The sequence below is a fragment of the Argopecten irradians genome, chromosome 16 (assembly GCF_041381155.1).
Source record: "Argopecten irradians isolate NY chromosome 16, Ai_NY, whole genome shotgun sequence".
Lineage (NCBI taxonomy): Eukaryota > Metazoa > Mollusca > Bivalvia > Pectinida > Pectinidae > Argopecten > Argopecten irradians.
The window spans coordinates 12784435-12802028 of NC_091149.1; the positions used below are offsets into that span (position 1 = coordinate 12784435).

Consider the following 17594-nt stretch of genomic DNA (forward strand, 5'->3'; position numbering starts at 1 on the left):
ATATATCACGTGCATTGTGGATACAACTTACTTTCCCTACTAAATGAGATTACACGCACTCACACGGCGGCCATATTTAACATCCGGTTAGGTGCCAGACGGAAAGTTTACGTGTTGACACTGTCGGGTGAACAACAACATAGTCTGGCGTAAATAAGTCCCGTTTTATTGCAAAAATGGATCTGCGAAAAAAGGCAATGTCTATTGTTCATTTTGTTGTTTACACATTTTTGGTAAGTTATTTGTTACATCTGTTTTTTCTCATGTTTATGTGTCGGCAAGTGTCAGTTCGATAAAATCGATGAAAACAGGGCACCTGTTTCGCCCGGTCCATCACGATCGTTAACTTAGTCATGGATTGGTGACTGTCGCTTTCGGAATGCTGGACATTCCTAAAGATTGTCACGTCTTCTAGCTAAAATCACTCTTCCCATACTTTAATGAAATTTTGGATTTTTTGTAACAGCTTTTACCGGTCTTGCAGGAGTTGTGCAGATTAATAACTTTAGCTTACTGCAGTTACACTGTACATGCAATTTCCAACTTTATCATGTCTATCTCATCATTGTCCCACAGCAATGAGATGAATTGACGTATTAATTTTTGAAAGACATTATCATTTTGATCTACACACAATATTGTGTCAACTGAAATAATTAAAAAAGGAATTCCATCTTTCTGTCTTTTGCACCTGTCTGGATAGAATTGCATGCATGCTGGTCAGTGCGAAAAAATAAAAGTATTGAACTTATGTGATTTCCCACAATTCAATGTTCAAATTAAGTGAATAGGGTCGAAAACGTGGGTGATGTGAGTATACAAACAATTCTGATCAAAAATGAAGAAAAACTGCTATTTAAGACTTTGTTAGGAAACTTTAGTTTGACTTACGATTTATTACACATTTAAAGTATGAGGTTGAGGGATATAGCAAGTTTCTGGTTTCCTGAGACTTGTCTGTTTCCTTTGGCTCCACCTCAGGAAATAGACAAGTCTTGAGCATAGGCATGCATGTTCGAGAGAAACCAGAAACTTGCTATATCACTCAACCTCATACTTTAACTGTTTTAATATGTCAATACATACAAAAGCTATGATAGGCTAAAAGTGTAAATATTTGTCTCATACATTATATCCATGTTGTGTACATCGCTAATTCAATGGCGGATGGTCATTAGAGATTGAAAAGGCAGTATTTTGCATTGTCATATATAAACGTAGATTTGACATTTCAAATTATTCTCATGCAGATGACAACTGTGATTCCAAGTCCATTTTGTTTTAATTCTATTTAAACTGCGGGTTAAAACTTTTATTCCCATATGATTTTTCAATATTTCAACATTTTCTACCACTAGGCATAATACCAAAATTTTACATAAACATATTCTGTATTGTTGAAATTCCGAGACATCATACATGCAATACCTCCCGGTGTGAGACAAAACCTCCCGTATTTTAAAGCCTTTTATTGTCTCCCGGGAGGAGAGTCTAAATTCCTGTATTCCGTAAACCCCTTCATTTTTTTTTTGCCGCCATATTTGTGTACATGCTAGGTTAATTTTAGCACAAGAGTAACCACTCCCTGACCCCCCTGACCAACACCCCAGTGGCCCTAATTAGCAGCCTAATTGGGCTAGTAAATTTAAGCAAATGACTTTAACCTAGTGTAAATAAAGTAGGAGGTATATTACGTAAATCATTCCGACACTACTTTTTAAGTCCACTGAGTCAAAGGGTCAGGATGACCTAATTTATATATATATATAATGTCATCATGTTTCGTCCGTTGTCGTCGGCCAACGCTGTCTGCTTTTCACATATTGAACTTCTTCTAGCATTTTGATAATTGAAGTTAGTTACCGCTAATTCTCAGAAATCGCTGAAGGGATATGTCTAAAAGTTCATTTGCAGGTACTCCTAGCTATAGAGCCATAGTCTTGCTTTTGTGTTTTGGACGGATTGCTCGGCCATCTTTAATTTTGATAGTTGAAGTTTGGTACCGCTATTTCTCAGAAGTTACAGAAGGGATCTATCACAAATTTTATATATGTAGGACCCCTTGGTCCTTACTTAAACATTTTGTGTTTTCGGATCGATCAGTCAACAAGATGTCCGTCAGACTGCCATCTTGGATTTTGATAGTTGAAGTTTAATTGTTGCTGCCATTTCTCAGAAAGTACGTACTGAATGGATCTTTTACACATTTCCTATAGGACGCTAGTTGTGTATATAATTATAACACTTTGGACCAATCAGTCAACAAGATGGCCAACAGCAGCCATCTTGGGTTTTGACAAAGTTTGAAAAGCAGAGAAAAGTTCACTCTTTCCATGGTGCAACATAGTTAATTTTTTTGTGGCACGAAGGTCCCTCTGTGATATCTCTTGGGAAAATGTTTGGGGTTATGATATTCTCCATGTTTTCCTTACGTTTAAGATAACTGATCATTGTAATCAAATCATAAATTGATATATATATGTTAAAGATGCTCCACCGCCGACAGAGCATAAATGATATTAATCACTTGAACAATAATTGGTGTTTAATCGTGTACATATATGTCTAATTAACACAAAAAATATTATAAAATAATCTATTTTGCCTTTGGTGCATGCGCAATCAATATCTAATTCCGTATAGGATATAGTGCCATGGATTTTTTTCGGGATGCAATTAATTATTTTTTGTAACTTTAATTTGAAGTGAAACTAGAAGCTCAAACTTTTCAATGGTGGTAATGGTGTATAAAGTAAGTAACTTTTGTAACTGAAGAAAAATACTAAATCGTCTGCTCGTGTTTTTGATAGTGAAAAAATGTCATTTGTCAGCGGTGGAGCATCTTTAACATATATTAATATATCATTTTATGATCATGATCATCCTCATTATCAGGGGGTTACCATCACATACGCTCTGTTTTCAAATGGAGAGATGCTGATCAATATTCTTAGTACCAGTACTTATCATTTAATCATTGGCTATTAAAATTAGTCTCCTCAATATATTCTATTTTTTACCCCTTTTCTGTCTTCTCAAAATAACATAGAATGTATAACTTCTAACTTTTCAAAATATTATTACTGGTAATGTTCCCTGGGGTGACATGCGAGACCCACTTCAAAGTATTACACTTAACATTATTCAACGTAAGCAGGTCTGTATGCATCATTGACACAAGGATCAAGGATATGACACAACACAACAGTATTTTCTAGACAAATTATTTTTGTTAGCACCACATACTTCCAGCAAAAATCAATATCCTTCATGTATTTCCTTCGTATTAATGGAAGTTTTTTGGTTATAAAGTGTTTAATGTTGTGGAATGACTAAGAGAAAAAAATCCTCAAAGGAATATCAGAAAAGCAATGTACATTCAATATGTATGACATGCAGCCATATAGCTAAGCATAACAGCATCTGAAAATCTGGTTTTATTTCATGTAATACTGAGTTTCAGAAACTCATTTGATAATTAAAATTATTTATAATAACAATATGAAAAACCTTTGTTAAAAAGGATCTGAGATGATCAATCATATCTTAGTATTTCATAAAAAACTGAAATTATTGAAATGTTTGGAAAATTATAAAGGGGGAAATGCCATATAAGTACACTTACAAAAATGCAAGAATATAGATATAATTGATATATGATTCATTTTAATCTCAATATAATATAAAAAAAAATTATCAGTACAGGTACATTTGTACATGCAACAAAGTGGATAATGTCATTATATTATGTTTTTAAAAGAAGAGAAAATTTTGTCACTTAGGTTTCACTATGTCTTGTTCAGATAGACATGCATGATCACAACTTGGCTGTACACTGGACATATGATATACAGGAAACTGCACAAGCATGAAATATAAAATAGCCATGTATATAGATGTCAAAGCCATATGTCGCTTATATTACCATGTACCAGATAGCTATGTTATGGCAAGCTATCCTGGGGATATATTGACCATGTGGAGGCAGGCTCTACAGTATATATATACCAAACAGGTAATAATATACATGTAGATATATATAGTGACATTATTGCACTGGATTGATAATTTATTGATTTGTTTCTGCTGTTTCAGACAAGTTTTATCTTTAGCACAGCCCGTGGAGATGTTGTACAGCTTGTTAGTAGTAACATGCAGAATATACTATGTAAGTATTTGGTGTACAGGTGTAAAACTTGTAGGCCATATATATACACAATAGCTATATATACATGTATGTATATATAGTGTAAGGTGAATAGCTATATATAGAGTTTTAGTACAAGTTAGTTGCAAGCATTTTTTGCAAGTTTTTATTTAAATTTACTTTATGATACCCCTGTTTTTAACTTGCAGTCACATTTTTCTTCGGACTTCTTTAAAAATGGCAGGAGAAAATTGTAAAATTATATTAAAAACATCAAGGTATAAGAAAAAAATACTCTGTCATATGATGATATGAAGGATAGTATTACTCTTCCCTCAGGTAGAGTGTCCGCTTCCTTCATACTCTCATATGAAAGAAATATTGTGAATAAGGTGTATATTTTCATAGAAATAGAAATCAAAATTTATCAATAACAATAACAAGCAAAGTAATAAAGATTTAATAAAGATTACCGGAAATCCTGACGTCCGGGAACATCTGTCTACATGTAATATCTGTGGGATTACTGTTATATTCTATGGAGCTGCCTATAAGGCCATAGTTCTAGTCTTACGCAGTCTTATCTAGAACATTCTTTAGAAAATATCTTATATATCTGCTAGATAAAAGGCAAACTTTTTCTACTTTTTTTTTTTATTTTGGTGTTCTAAAATCTTGCATTGTGTAACTAATCAAATTTCATTATTATTTTTTCAGTAACAAATGAAGTTGTTTTTGTTAATTTTTATGCTGACTGGTAAGTATGATTAAGTTTTTACAAATACAATTTTCAACTTAATTGCATAGAGGATTGCTAGCTATAATAAGCAAAGGCAAAGAATTATATAATCTATATAATACAGATTTGCAATGCAGGATCTATGGGAGTCCACTTTGAACAGAATATGTTTTTATACCCCCCAAACAAAGTTAAGGGGGGGGGGTATACTGGAATCGGGTTGTCCGTCAGTTTGTCTGTCTGCATGTGTAGACATATGTTAATTTGAATCGGAATTGGCCCTGGCTACCATAGTCAATTGAATACTAATCTTGTTATATCGTAATTATAAGTCAATGGACTTGCCAGCACTGAATAGAGGACTTTTCTCTGATTTGTGTTTACATTATCATTACAGGTGCAGATTCAGCCAAATTTTAACACCTATTTTTTTAGAAGCATCAAATAAAGTTAGTGAAGAATTTCCGGTAAGTATGAATATGAAATGACTTTGAAATAGGTGTGTGTATATTCCGTCTTTGCATATTACAGTGTTAGCTCCCTTCCTGCTGGGTATCCATTGTGACATCATTATTTTGTGGGCGCAATTCATGTCGTTTTCTCTGAAAAGTACAGTATGACATTTCACTTGCAAACACATGATATCTGATAAACACACATCAATACCTACATGCAAGGGCAGATAACTCTTTAACATGCAAATAAAGAATAAGTTAGAGAAGGAAATATTCTAGAAAGTAAATGAATATAGCTTGGAAAGATAATATATAGTAGCTGTCACATAGTAAGAAAAAAAATCTGTCATTTTCCTTTTTAATTTTGACCAATAATGAAGCAAAATTAATCCAGTATAAGGATTTTTTGCATCCATGATATATGAATATTTTTTTGTATATATTGAAAGATCAGTTTGAAGTGTTTTTCGTGAATTTGAATTATGCCTCCTTCAGTATTATGAAACAGCTATCATTTGATAAGTACTTATCTATAAATAAGATCAATTTTGACATGTCGTACTATGACAACAAAACTTTCAGTAAAAGCCATGATTACTTTTACTAATTTGAATTCATTTTCCTTTTAGCAATCAGGAAAAGTTGTTTTTGGAAAGGTAGATGCTGATAGAGAAAGTAAGTTCATTTTAGAATAGTCATATTGATGTCCCCATCATTTAATGTCTAAGACGATCAGTACAATGCTAAATGTACATACTGTATTTGCTGTAATTAGCGCCCCTCCCCCCAATAATTATAAACGCCCCTCCTCTTTTCTGGAAAAAATGAAGTTTTAAAAACGCCCCCATCCCATGGATTTAATAAGGTTATACAACATGTGATGCTTCTAACATCAGCATAATATCCCATATTACATGAATCTTTTACATGTGAATCACGAAATGATAATGTGTCTTAAATGATAAAAGACATATGCATGTAAACTGTAACAGATTAATGTACCATGAGTACAGAAAGATTTAAAATATGGCTGACTTTTTACGCCCACAGCTTACATTTTGGTTCATTAATAAGGGCTCCTCTAATTAGTGCCCAGGGTGTTTAAGAAATTGTAACAAAGGGGGATGTATTAGTGAACCAAAATGTAGGTTGTGGACGAAAAAAAATCAGCGTTATTTTAATTTTTAGCTCGCCTATTCGAAGAATAGGGGGAGCTAATGTTGTCAGCGTTGGCGTCCCATTTCACGTTAAAGTTTTTGTTTCGTCAATTGTTTAAGCTTAAGTTATCATAAATGTTTATGATTTTATTTTCTTAATGTGTATGGATGCTGAACGTGATAATACAACCAATTTGGGGCCCTTTAGGGGGTTTTTGAGTCTGTTAATTTGTCATATTTCCATGTTAAAGTTTTTGAGCAAGTTTCTATTTTGTCAATTGTTTAAGCATAAGTCATCATAAATGTTTATGATTTTATTTTCCTAATGTGTATGGATGCTGAACGTGATAATACAACCAATTTGGGGCCCTTTAGGGGTTTTTTGAGTCTGTTAATTTGTCATATTTCCATGTTTAAATAGTACATACTTGAACATCAACTTCTTCTGAATAGGCGCGCTTTGCTGTTCTCCAACAGCTCTTGTTTCTGTACTTGTACATTAATCTGTTACAGTAAACAAGCATATAGCTTTAATCGTTTGAGACAAATTATTATTTTTCTGTGAAACTTGTCAGAATCATTATGACATTTCATTGTTTTGTCTAAATTCTAAATCTATTTCTCATTCCACATTAAGTTTTTATATGTAGTGCCTTAACTTTTAACATGGTTTGAGACTGGTAATAATTTTGTCTGTATTAACAGGTGCAAATTTTTTCTGTATTAACAGGTGCAATAGCAGCAGAAAACCATATATCTAAATACCCTACTCTGAAGTTGTACCGGAATGGCCAGGTTATGAAGAAGGAGTATCGAGGACAGAGAACGGCGGACGCCCTAGCTAACTACATCAAAGAGCAACTGAAGGACCCTATACAGCAACACACTACACTACAATCCCTGGACGAAATGGATGTAAGTATAGTGTAACATACAACTACATGTCATTCAAATGGTATCCATTCCATAGAAAGTAACCGAGTGTTTGCAAGACTTAAAAAGTAACTTTCAATGTTTCTTGACAGCATATCTTGTATATTAAATATAGAAACGGCTCTACAGAGCTACTGCTGCTGGATATTCACTTATTGTTTAGATAATCACTCAAAAACCTTATGACCAAGTGGTGGTATCAATCTAAAGTGTTTGTTTATACATCTTGTCTGTCATTCTGACAGGCTCTTTGATCGCAAGTAAAATATTTCATCAATTTATTTCGTTTCAGGATAAACAGAGGCATATTATTGGGTATTTTGGTCATCAAGAAAATGAAGCCTACAAAACATATCTGAAAGTAGCTACCACCCTACGTAACGAGTGTAACTTCCACGCTGCTATCGGGTATGTACTGAGGAATTAATCCATATTTACAGAGTTATCTGCCCTTACGGGTAGGTATGTGACGTGTAACGTCATATTTTTCAGAGAAAACGACGCAAGTTTCACTCACAGATTAACAATGTCACAATGAATTACCTACCCGCAAGGGAGCTAACTCTGCAATATGTAAATACGGAATACAATAGTAATCTAACTGCTGACAGACAGGATTGAATTAAATTGCATTCATTACAAAAAGTTATCATGACGTATTGTATCAAACTTTTATGATAGTTGATAAGGGTTCTTTATAATTTGCTTACAGGTGAAGACTTACATTGACTAGAATTTTCAAGTTAATATTGTCGAGTCAAAAATAAACTTCTACACTTGTCTATGATATTCGTCAGACATACATATTTATCGATCTGAACTTTCAAATTAGAGGAAGTCAAAATCGAACTTTAAAATTACATTCATTAACCACTTTGCCATAGGTTGAATCTCAGTTATCACAAAACCGATGTCTTTAAAATTGCATTTGCCATAAGTTGTTGATATTTTTGAATTTCAGCCCAGTATCAGAGCCAGAGAGACTAGGGGGAGATAATATTGTCTACCGTGCACCAAATGTAACTATTGATTATAGCAGATTTCAGATATTCAATAATTTCATAATGAGAAATGATTTTTAAAATTTTGTCAAACATTGCCAAAAATCATTAATTTATAATTTTGATACATCTGGCTTTCTTGTTTTACTAATTTTACTATTATTAATAAAAAAAATAATCTTATTTAAAAAAAAAAGGATAAATCATTGTTTTCTTGCTGCATATTGAATTATTGGCATCACTAGTGATTCTAAATAGTTATTGATAAAGTTTTACTTAAAAGGCTTGGATTTAAAATACATTAAGTCTTGTTATAATAATAATAACTTAAGAGAATTTTTTTTATTTAAAAACTTCTATTTTTTCAGACTAAAAGACAAGATGTGAAATACTTGGGTGTGCTTAATAATTATGATGAGCTCCTGCAGTGGGCCACCAATAAATGTATGCCACTTGTCAGGGAAATCACATTTGAAAATGCTGAGGTAAGTTTTCAACAAATACTTAAGAATTTAGCCAGAAGAGATAGGTATTCGAATTAGACAAGGGCCGGTTTAGACAGGTTGCACTCAATAGCACAAGTGTTGTATGTGAGCTTATTATGGATACAATTATTTCAAATCGCCTTGAATAATGTCTTGTTTAAAATGTGTAAATTAATAAGATACTGGGTAAGTCTCTTATTTTTGCAAATATTTGACCTTTAAAATATCAGGTAAGAGATATGATATACAAAAGAAATGTCTATGAAGATATGATAGGCTAGAAGAATGATTTTGATTTTGGTTAGAAGTTAACTATGATAAATTTTATTTTAGGAATTAACAGAGGAAGGTTTACCGTTCCTGATCCTTTTCCATCACCCCGACGATACAGCAATTGTAGAAAAGTTTAATAATGCTGTAAATCAGGAACTCCTCGGGGAAAGAAGTAAGTCTCGTAAATAATAAATATTGACAAAAAGTTTGTCCAGCAAGTGGGATGGACGGGTGGTGAGGATTTGATTTCCTGTTTAGCAATGTAGATGATTATCATATACTGTTCACTAAATTACGTGGGTTTTCTCCTTGGCTCTCCGGTTTCCTCCCACACAAAGATCCCTCACGCGCTTACATCTGGTCCATTGAAAGTTATTTACAAAAGTTGTATAACTTGTTTCTCAATCGATGTAAAATAAATAAAGTGATATTATACTGTTCACTAGATCAATGTTACACTGTACCCTGATATAGACAGTTATTAAAAGAAGTTTTGAGAAGAATGATGATTTTTAAGAACAAACAAAAATTAAAATTGAGCACAAAGTAAATTTTAGAAAATCTCCTTGATGAATTTTACACTCAAAATGATAAATAAAATTAATCAAAAAAAAGAAAAGAAAAACATTTTCACTGCATAGTCATCACAGGCTCATGGTAACAGGCATATAAAGTGGGTGTGAACAGTCTTTCACACCCTCTGTGTATAATCTTTACCCCTTTGACAAATGACAATTTCGGTTCCAGCGAGTGTGAACTTCCTGACTGCTGATGGTCTGAAGTTTTCACACCCCCTCCATCACCTTGGAAAGAGTGCTAGCGACCTTCCTGTTCTGGCTATAGACAGCTTCAGACATATGTATATCTTCCCTAGAAATACCAATGACATGAGGTAAGTGATGATTTTGTTTGTTTGTTTGATTTATTTACGTCCTATTAACAGCTATGGTCATGTAAGGACGGCCTCCCATGTATGTGGTGTGTTGCGTGTATGTTGTGCGAGATGAGTGTACTGGGAGACTGCGGTATGTTCGTGTTGTGTCTTCTTGTATAGTGGAACTGTTGCCCTTTTTATAGTGCTATATCACTGAAGCATGCCGCCGAAGACACCAAGCAACACACCCCACCCGGTCACATTATACTGACAACAGGCGAACCAGTCGTCCCACTCCCTGTATGCTGAACGCTAAGCAGGAGCAGAAACTACCACTTTTATAGACTTTGATGTGTCTCGGCCAGGGGACAGAACCCAGAGCCTTCCTCACAGGGGCAAACGCTCAACTCAAGGCCAAAAGTGAGGCGGTGCCAAGGAAGGCATTAGGAAAGACAAAGTCAGTTAGGAAGAAGAGAAAAGATAAGATCCTAAATTTAGTCGCCTTTTTCGATCATGCAATAGGGGCAGCAGGTACAATTCTAACGCCCTACCTGCAGGGCCAAGGTAAGTGATGATCACACCCTTCTGTGATCATGGTTTGTAATCTTACAATTTAGTAAGAAACCGATGGAAATAACCTTTAAACAATCAGTAATATACAAATAGTGACTGGTAAACCATCCTCAATACTCCAGGGGTCACTATCACTGTCATTATATCCACCCTATCCTCATTACTCAAGGGGTTACTATCACTGCCGTTTTATCCACCCTGGAATATTTTGTAGCAAATTTGAAGGCAGTTCACAAGAAATGAACTAATCAATCATAGAAATTCCAGAAAATTCACAATCAAAACTGTTAGGGCTGGGGACACAGCTGTCCACTCTACATGTGCTTCTTCATATTGTAAAACAAAAATCATCACCAAGTTATGCTTGCTCCAAACCAGTTTTATTTTTAATTTTCAGTGAACCTGGAGTGCTAAAACAATTTGTACAGGATCTTCATTCTGGTAAATTACATCGTGAATTCCACCATGGCCCTGATCCCACCACCACCCCACCGTCACAGGTAAGTCAATCTCACTGGTCAGTAACAAATGTCGGTAACAAATCTCACTGGTCAGTAACAAATCTCGCTCGTCAGTTACAAAACTCACTGGTCAGTAATATGTCTCAATGGTCAGTAACAAATCTCACTGGTCAGTAACAAATCTCAATGGTCGGTAATATGTCTCAATGGTCAGTAACTAATCTCACTGGTCAGTAAACATGTGTCTTTAAAAGTGAACAAGGACCTTTCACCTAGAGTGGAAAATTTTGACCGGTGAGCACCAGGCTTGTCAAATGCTGCTCCATTAGCAGTAATAGGAAGAATCAGTTGCTCTAATGACGACACTATTATCTGTCTAAAAGTCTTTGGAGCTACAAAATTACAGCTAGTGACATTTGATATGTTTTGTTTTTTCCAGGTTAGTGACGAAGAATCAGAGGGTAAAACAGACCACATACCACACGACACCAATGATAACAATAACGAAGAAGTGAAGTCTCCAACATCCCCACCGGAATCTACATTCAAGAAATTGGCTCCTTCAGAGAACCGCTACACAATTTTACACAAAGATGAGTTATGAAGGATAACACAAACAACTGTTAGATTAGATCAATATTAAATTCCATTTGTGAAGACACGGAAATATATTTATGTCTAAAAAAAAATGTGAAATGTTAAAATATAATTTTAAAAATTTCAGCATCACATTTATTGATAAAAGAAACGAAATAAGGAAATACTCTGCATACTTGAAAATAATTGTCTAATTACAAATATTATCTAAAAATTTCTTTATTGGTATCAAAAAATATTCTGATATTTTATTTACTTTTTTTGTTTGTTTTTGGCCTGTTGTATTTCACAATTTTATATTTTTTTGAGAGAGGTCCTAAAATTTATTTAAACTAATTTCATTAATAATTTGTTTTTCATACTGTGCCATGATACATGAAAACTATATTATGTATGTACCATATTCGACCCAATAAGCGCCCTGGTCCCTATAAGCGCCCTTCCCTTTTTTAGGCTTCAATTTCACCTACTTTGAATTAAATGCAGACTGAAAATATGAAAACTGACGTTTTTCTTGATTTATGGCTTACATTGTAGAATAATTTCATAAAAGGCAAGTCCAAATTTGTTTCTTCTAAGCACCCCCTGAGTTGTGTCAATTGTTTATGCGGCCTGGGCCCTTCTTGGGTTGAATATGGTCGTTGGTTTGTGATTACTAGGTAGATCTTGATGTAGAAATTTTATTTAGATGATTATATCAATATAGAGAAAAGTGTTTTCTTTAGAGTTAAAAAAAACTGAAATAAAATATATATATATATATATATATAAATTCTTATCACTGATATTTTACTATTAAATTGGTTTTGGAAAATATACAGATATTTATTATTAATTAAATATTTCTTTAAATGATCTCAAATGTTAACCAAGTTTAATAGAAAGTAGGTATCATTTTAGTGCATCATGGTTCAGTTAAAAGCTAAATGTTAAAAAGCATCACTATGGAAACATTTTAGCAAAATGTAACGAATGTATTGCGAAACATTATTTTAGCAAAATAACAGACTGTATTGAAAACGTGAGGGATATTTGCAGGGTTAATGCTGCTTGAATACTGATATTGGTTGTATAGATGACAAACCAAATATTTTTAGTGATTACTAGTGAGATGTTCGGTTGTTAATGATATTTGTTGAATTGGGTTATACAAGGACGTATATGAGAAGGATAAGTCACACTGAGTTTTGGGCAAAGACAGCGCAGGCGCTTTTGTGTTTGTGCACTGACCGTGACGTTGGGCGACGACTGATTTCCTTTGATATCCGCCGCCGCAGCCTTTGATGTAGCATGGGGGTGCGAGGGTTACCGTCTTACTTTCTGAAGCGTGCTGCCATTTCATGAGCGGTCGTATTTTTTAACGATAGTTTAAGACATTTCTTCTAAATCTTCCGTCTTTAAAGCAAGTTATAAACGTTGTGAAATTTAATTTACTTTACATTGGTGTTTCGTTTGACTCGATAAGACAAGTATTTGTTGAGAAAAACGGTTTTTATTCCCGGTTCATAAGCGTCTCGCGTGGTGTTTAGTAGTGTAAAGAGACAGACACGAATCCTTCTCACTTATAAATCCTTGGGTTATATTAGCTGCAATCTAGTTTTCTTTCACATCTGATTTACTTCCCTAATTTTGCAATGCAAGTGGCGATGTTAAGTAATGTATCTGCTGAAGGAAATTAATTAACAGTATATTCACTTGAACTCTGTTAACTAGAATTTAAAAAAAAAAAACTGAAGGTCCCTGTTATTCATTTATTAAACTGGAATACTGAGATCATTCAAATCTTTACTATAGTGACGGTGAATTTGAATTAATGAGTTTGGCTAGAAATTTAAATTTTAACAGATCTGGATTGTTAACTATCAGTAAACTAGAATCGGACATAACAACATTTTCTGTATATACTCCAAATATTGTTATTTTGTGTTTGTGATATAATATTACAATCGGTGAGTATTAATCATGATTTTAGAAGAAATATTACTACATGTATATGAAGCTCAAAGCTTTTCCGGTTTCCATGGACATTTTTTGATTATATATATAAATCTGTTAATGACATTGTTACAACTACACCATTGATTAAAAAAAAAACATTGAAAACAAATACAAATTAATGTAGATGTGTTTTAGTCTAAAATGTTAAAATTTCAGACGTTGTATTTTAGAACTTGTTCGTTATGATATGAATTGAACCACTGTTAAATGTAACTCACTCTTTTGACAAGAGGGGTTAAAAATCATTATGAATGATTAGAACTTTTCTCAATTAACTTAAAACTGCCGAGTGCCTGTGTATCCTGGTCGAATTATACTCATTCGTGTTAAAATAGCAGCATCAACATTTTTAGAATGATGAGTAAATGAAGTGAAAGAAGTTATGATAGGATTTAACTCATCTTCATAAAAACATATAATTCACAAAGAATTTTTATCACAATTTCAATAAACAGGAAATTATCATTACTACCTGTATGACAGGTGTCTAGATAAAATACATTATATTATCTTTGCTATATTCCATCTTTTTCAATTTCTTGAAAATGGTGAAGGTGAAAAGCTTCCTTATTATCAACAACATTTATTAGTCTCTGTTGGTCGAATTTCTGTATTTAAAATACTTAAAACAATACTGAGAGGTGAACCATTCTTGATCATCTAATTTTTTTGATATAATGTTTCATTATCTTGAAAGGTCACAAAATCTTTGTACCTTCATATCACACCAAGAAAGACTGATGGTATATTTGTCACCCCTGCCTCTCTGTCTGTCTGTTTGTCTTCCCAGTGCTTACCTGCTTACATTTGACATAATTTTAGAAAAGTCATTTCCCTCGCACATGAATGTGTCTTAATTCTGTAATTTCTAAATCCTGTAACAGCTTTATTAAATATAGATCATCCTTTATGTCAAACTTCTGTGATAACTTTTGTTGGAATAGGTTTTCCTGAAGAAGATAACATCGATATGTGTACAAAACCTTGATGTTTTGATTTTGATGAAGACCAATGGACTGTATTTTGAATGTATATATATGGAGTTTTCTGAGAGAATCCTAACTGTAGTATACTGGTTTGATTTGATCATAAGTGCAGATGTGTTAGTTAGGTACTAATCATTTGTACCACATCTCTTTGTACAGGTATATGGTAATTACGTACAAGTCAAAATGGCATCACTTGTAGGGAGTCTGAATGTGGTATAGGATCTAAATACATGTATTGATAATTTAAAAATCATTAGAGCATGCACATCTAGATCAACAGATATGCGACTTCAGAACAGAGTTGTATATAAATTACAAGGTCATTAATATGTATTTATAAATACATGCATATTATGGTGTCATAAAATGGAAAATAATTTGAAGATAAAATATTTTTCTTTTCTCTAAATGATATCGCCATATAATATTTTTTATACAGGAAGATAAATATAGTATTTCTTTCCCACAAGCTGTTCATACTTTCACGCTAACTGTAACTTTTGGAAAAAAATCTGTTGAATACATTATTTTGTTTAAAGCCCAAAAAAGTGATGTACATTCTTCTTAAAGATGTTACTTCAGAGTTCCCTCTAACACCAACACCGTATTATATTATAAACAGAAATGACATAGGAAAAAATCTGAAACACTATTCCTATTGACAGACATACTTTTTGCCAACTTTAGACAAACAGTGACATATTGTCGGTCAGGTGTAGATACCTGAGGGAACGCTGTAAGGAGATACAGTTGTATATATAGTGGTATAACATTAGATTGCGTGAAGCACAATGTCACACGTAAGTTGTGGGAGTGAAATGTAATGCACCTTCTGAGCGTGATTTTGCTATTATTTTCGTTATGTAATATTTCACTATTTTTTTTCTACCATCTGACTTCGCCCACTAGATAACCTATGATATGGATCATCAGCATTGATTGTTCAGTTTTGGATATAAATAGTGTGTGAGGAAAAAAACTATATGCAGTATAATTAAATTGTCTTGAAATTGAGTGTAAGTGACATGGGCTTTATATATTCAAAGCTCTAGGTCTAGTTGTTATACATGCAATTAAGATAGGAAAATATAGGTTAAAACCAAAAATTGAATTAAGTATTTATTTAGTACTGAAAAATTACACCTGCGTGTCTGTTACTGGAATATCATTCAACATATATATATATAGTTACAATGGATAAATAATATTATACGGATATAGCGTAGGACTATCTGAATTTAATGATGGATTGACATTGTACTTTATGAATATTTAGAATGGCGGTTATTACAACTAGGGACCAAACTAGAGACCTGTGGATAACGATGATAGAAAAATCAATGAACCCCGCTATTCCTTATGAATTAGAATTAATGTGAAATAACAAACTGTACATGCAAAAAAAAGTATAAATCGGGGAGTTTATGGCCAAATTTTGTAAATACTTTACGTATTTTGATTGTTTTAAAAAGCTTTAACGTGAATGGTTAAAATGATGTTGCTTTAATTCCTTCCCATACATCATCGGATGACTTTGTTATACAAATACAGAAGGTACAGAGCTACAAAGCTGACTCACATATTGTTGTAATTTTTTTCTTGTAAATACATTTCACATTTCTTGCTAACCACTAAATGTCCGTGAATACCATATTCTACGTCATATTTATTTTCAACGTCTTTGAGAATATATCAATCAAGCGCTAATTATGAAAATTGCACATATATATTAGTGTTACCATTAATCACGAAGAATTCGAATTTGTGATATCTATGGAATTATGCGACAACTTGCATCTTGCCACAATAAATTGGTATACAGTACTTTCTGTATCTGGTGGTCTGTTAAAGCTTTACTTGACCGTGTTTTTTTTCTCTTTCTTGGGGATATATTCCGTCTTTGCATATTAAAGAGTTAGCTCCCTTGCGGGTAGTTATTCATTGTAACATAATTATTTTGTTGACGCAATTCACGTGTTTTCTCCGAAAAGTTTGACGTTTCGCTTTCAAATACATGTCATCACAATCAATACCTACCTGCAAGGGCAAATAACTCTGTAATTTACCAATACAGAATAGAACATAGTGATTGTACATTAAACCTTTTGAATACTGTGTTACCTGATGAAAGAACCCTAACTGGAAAAGGTACGTATAGACTGCCCTCTACAAGTTCTGTTACAGATGTTAAAAATTGCTTGCAATTGTTCTGAGAAAACTCTCTAAAAACAAATTAATGATTAAGAGAAGATAAATAAATTAATACTGATGACTGTTTTAAAAGGTCTACACAATTTTACATATTGTAAAACTGAATGTGTAACGTAACGTTTGGAGGACAGTGGATGTACAATTTATAACTATTTATGTGATTTTGACTTTTCATTTGCTCTTATTTATAAAGTGGTTAAAATGTCTGGTTTTGAATTCTAAACCTCATCAGTTCTAATCGTGAAGTTGATGTTTTGGTCACATTTTTTTTATTTTTTATTTTTTTTTTATTTAAATGCTTGTTTGTTTTGTTTTGACGATTGATGTAAACATTTAGGGGATCCTGGTTATTATCACTAAATGTAAGGTGTGGAAGTAGGTTTTTAGTACAAATGTGAAGTGTGCTTACGTGTGTGTGAAAGAAAGTAACTATACATATTGGTAAATGGATACTGAAAAATTGTGCAAGCTTTAGTGTATGGAAATACATGTTTTAAAAGTGAATAAATGAACTTTTACAGAAGTTAATGTTTTCTGGTTTTAATGCTTTGTTTTCAAGTCTATGAAATGGGGTGGGTGTATACTTGGAACTTATTCGCTCTCGCGACAACTTAATATCATTCTTACATGCTTCACAACATTTTCACGACGTCGATTTACAGTTAACAAGTTCTATTGTACTAGCATTTTCGTGTTAAGAT

The 17594-nt window shown here is 33.1% G+C and overlaps 1 protein-coding gene across 1 annotated transcript; it reads left to right on the forward strand.

Moving 5' to 3' along the window:
- Positions 1–66: 66 nt before the first annotated feature.
- Positions 67–17416, forward strand: LOC138311050 (endoplasmic reticulum resident protein 44-like). The gene is made up of 13 exons (XM_069252480.1): positions 67–233; positions 4096–4168; positions 4865–4904; positions 5284–5353; positions 5971–6016; positions 7229–7413; positions 7724–7839; positions 8393–8450; positions 8801–8917; positions 9251–9362; positions 9938–10082; positions 11035–11137; positions 11538–17416. The coding sequence occupies exons 1-13, from the start codon at positions 177–179 to the stop codon at positions 11700–11702; spliced, it is 1287 nt and encodes a 428-aa protein (XP_069108581.1). The 5' UTR covers positions 67–176; the 3' UTR covers positions 11703–17416.
- The last annotated feature ends 178 nt before the right edge of the window (positions 17417–17594 follow it).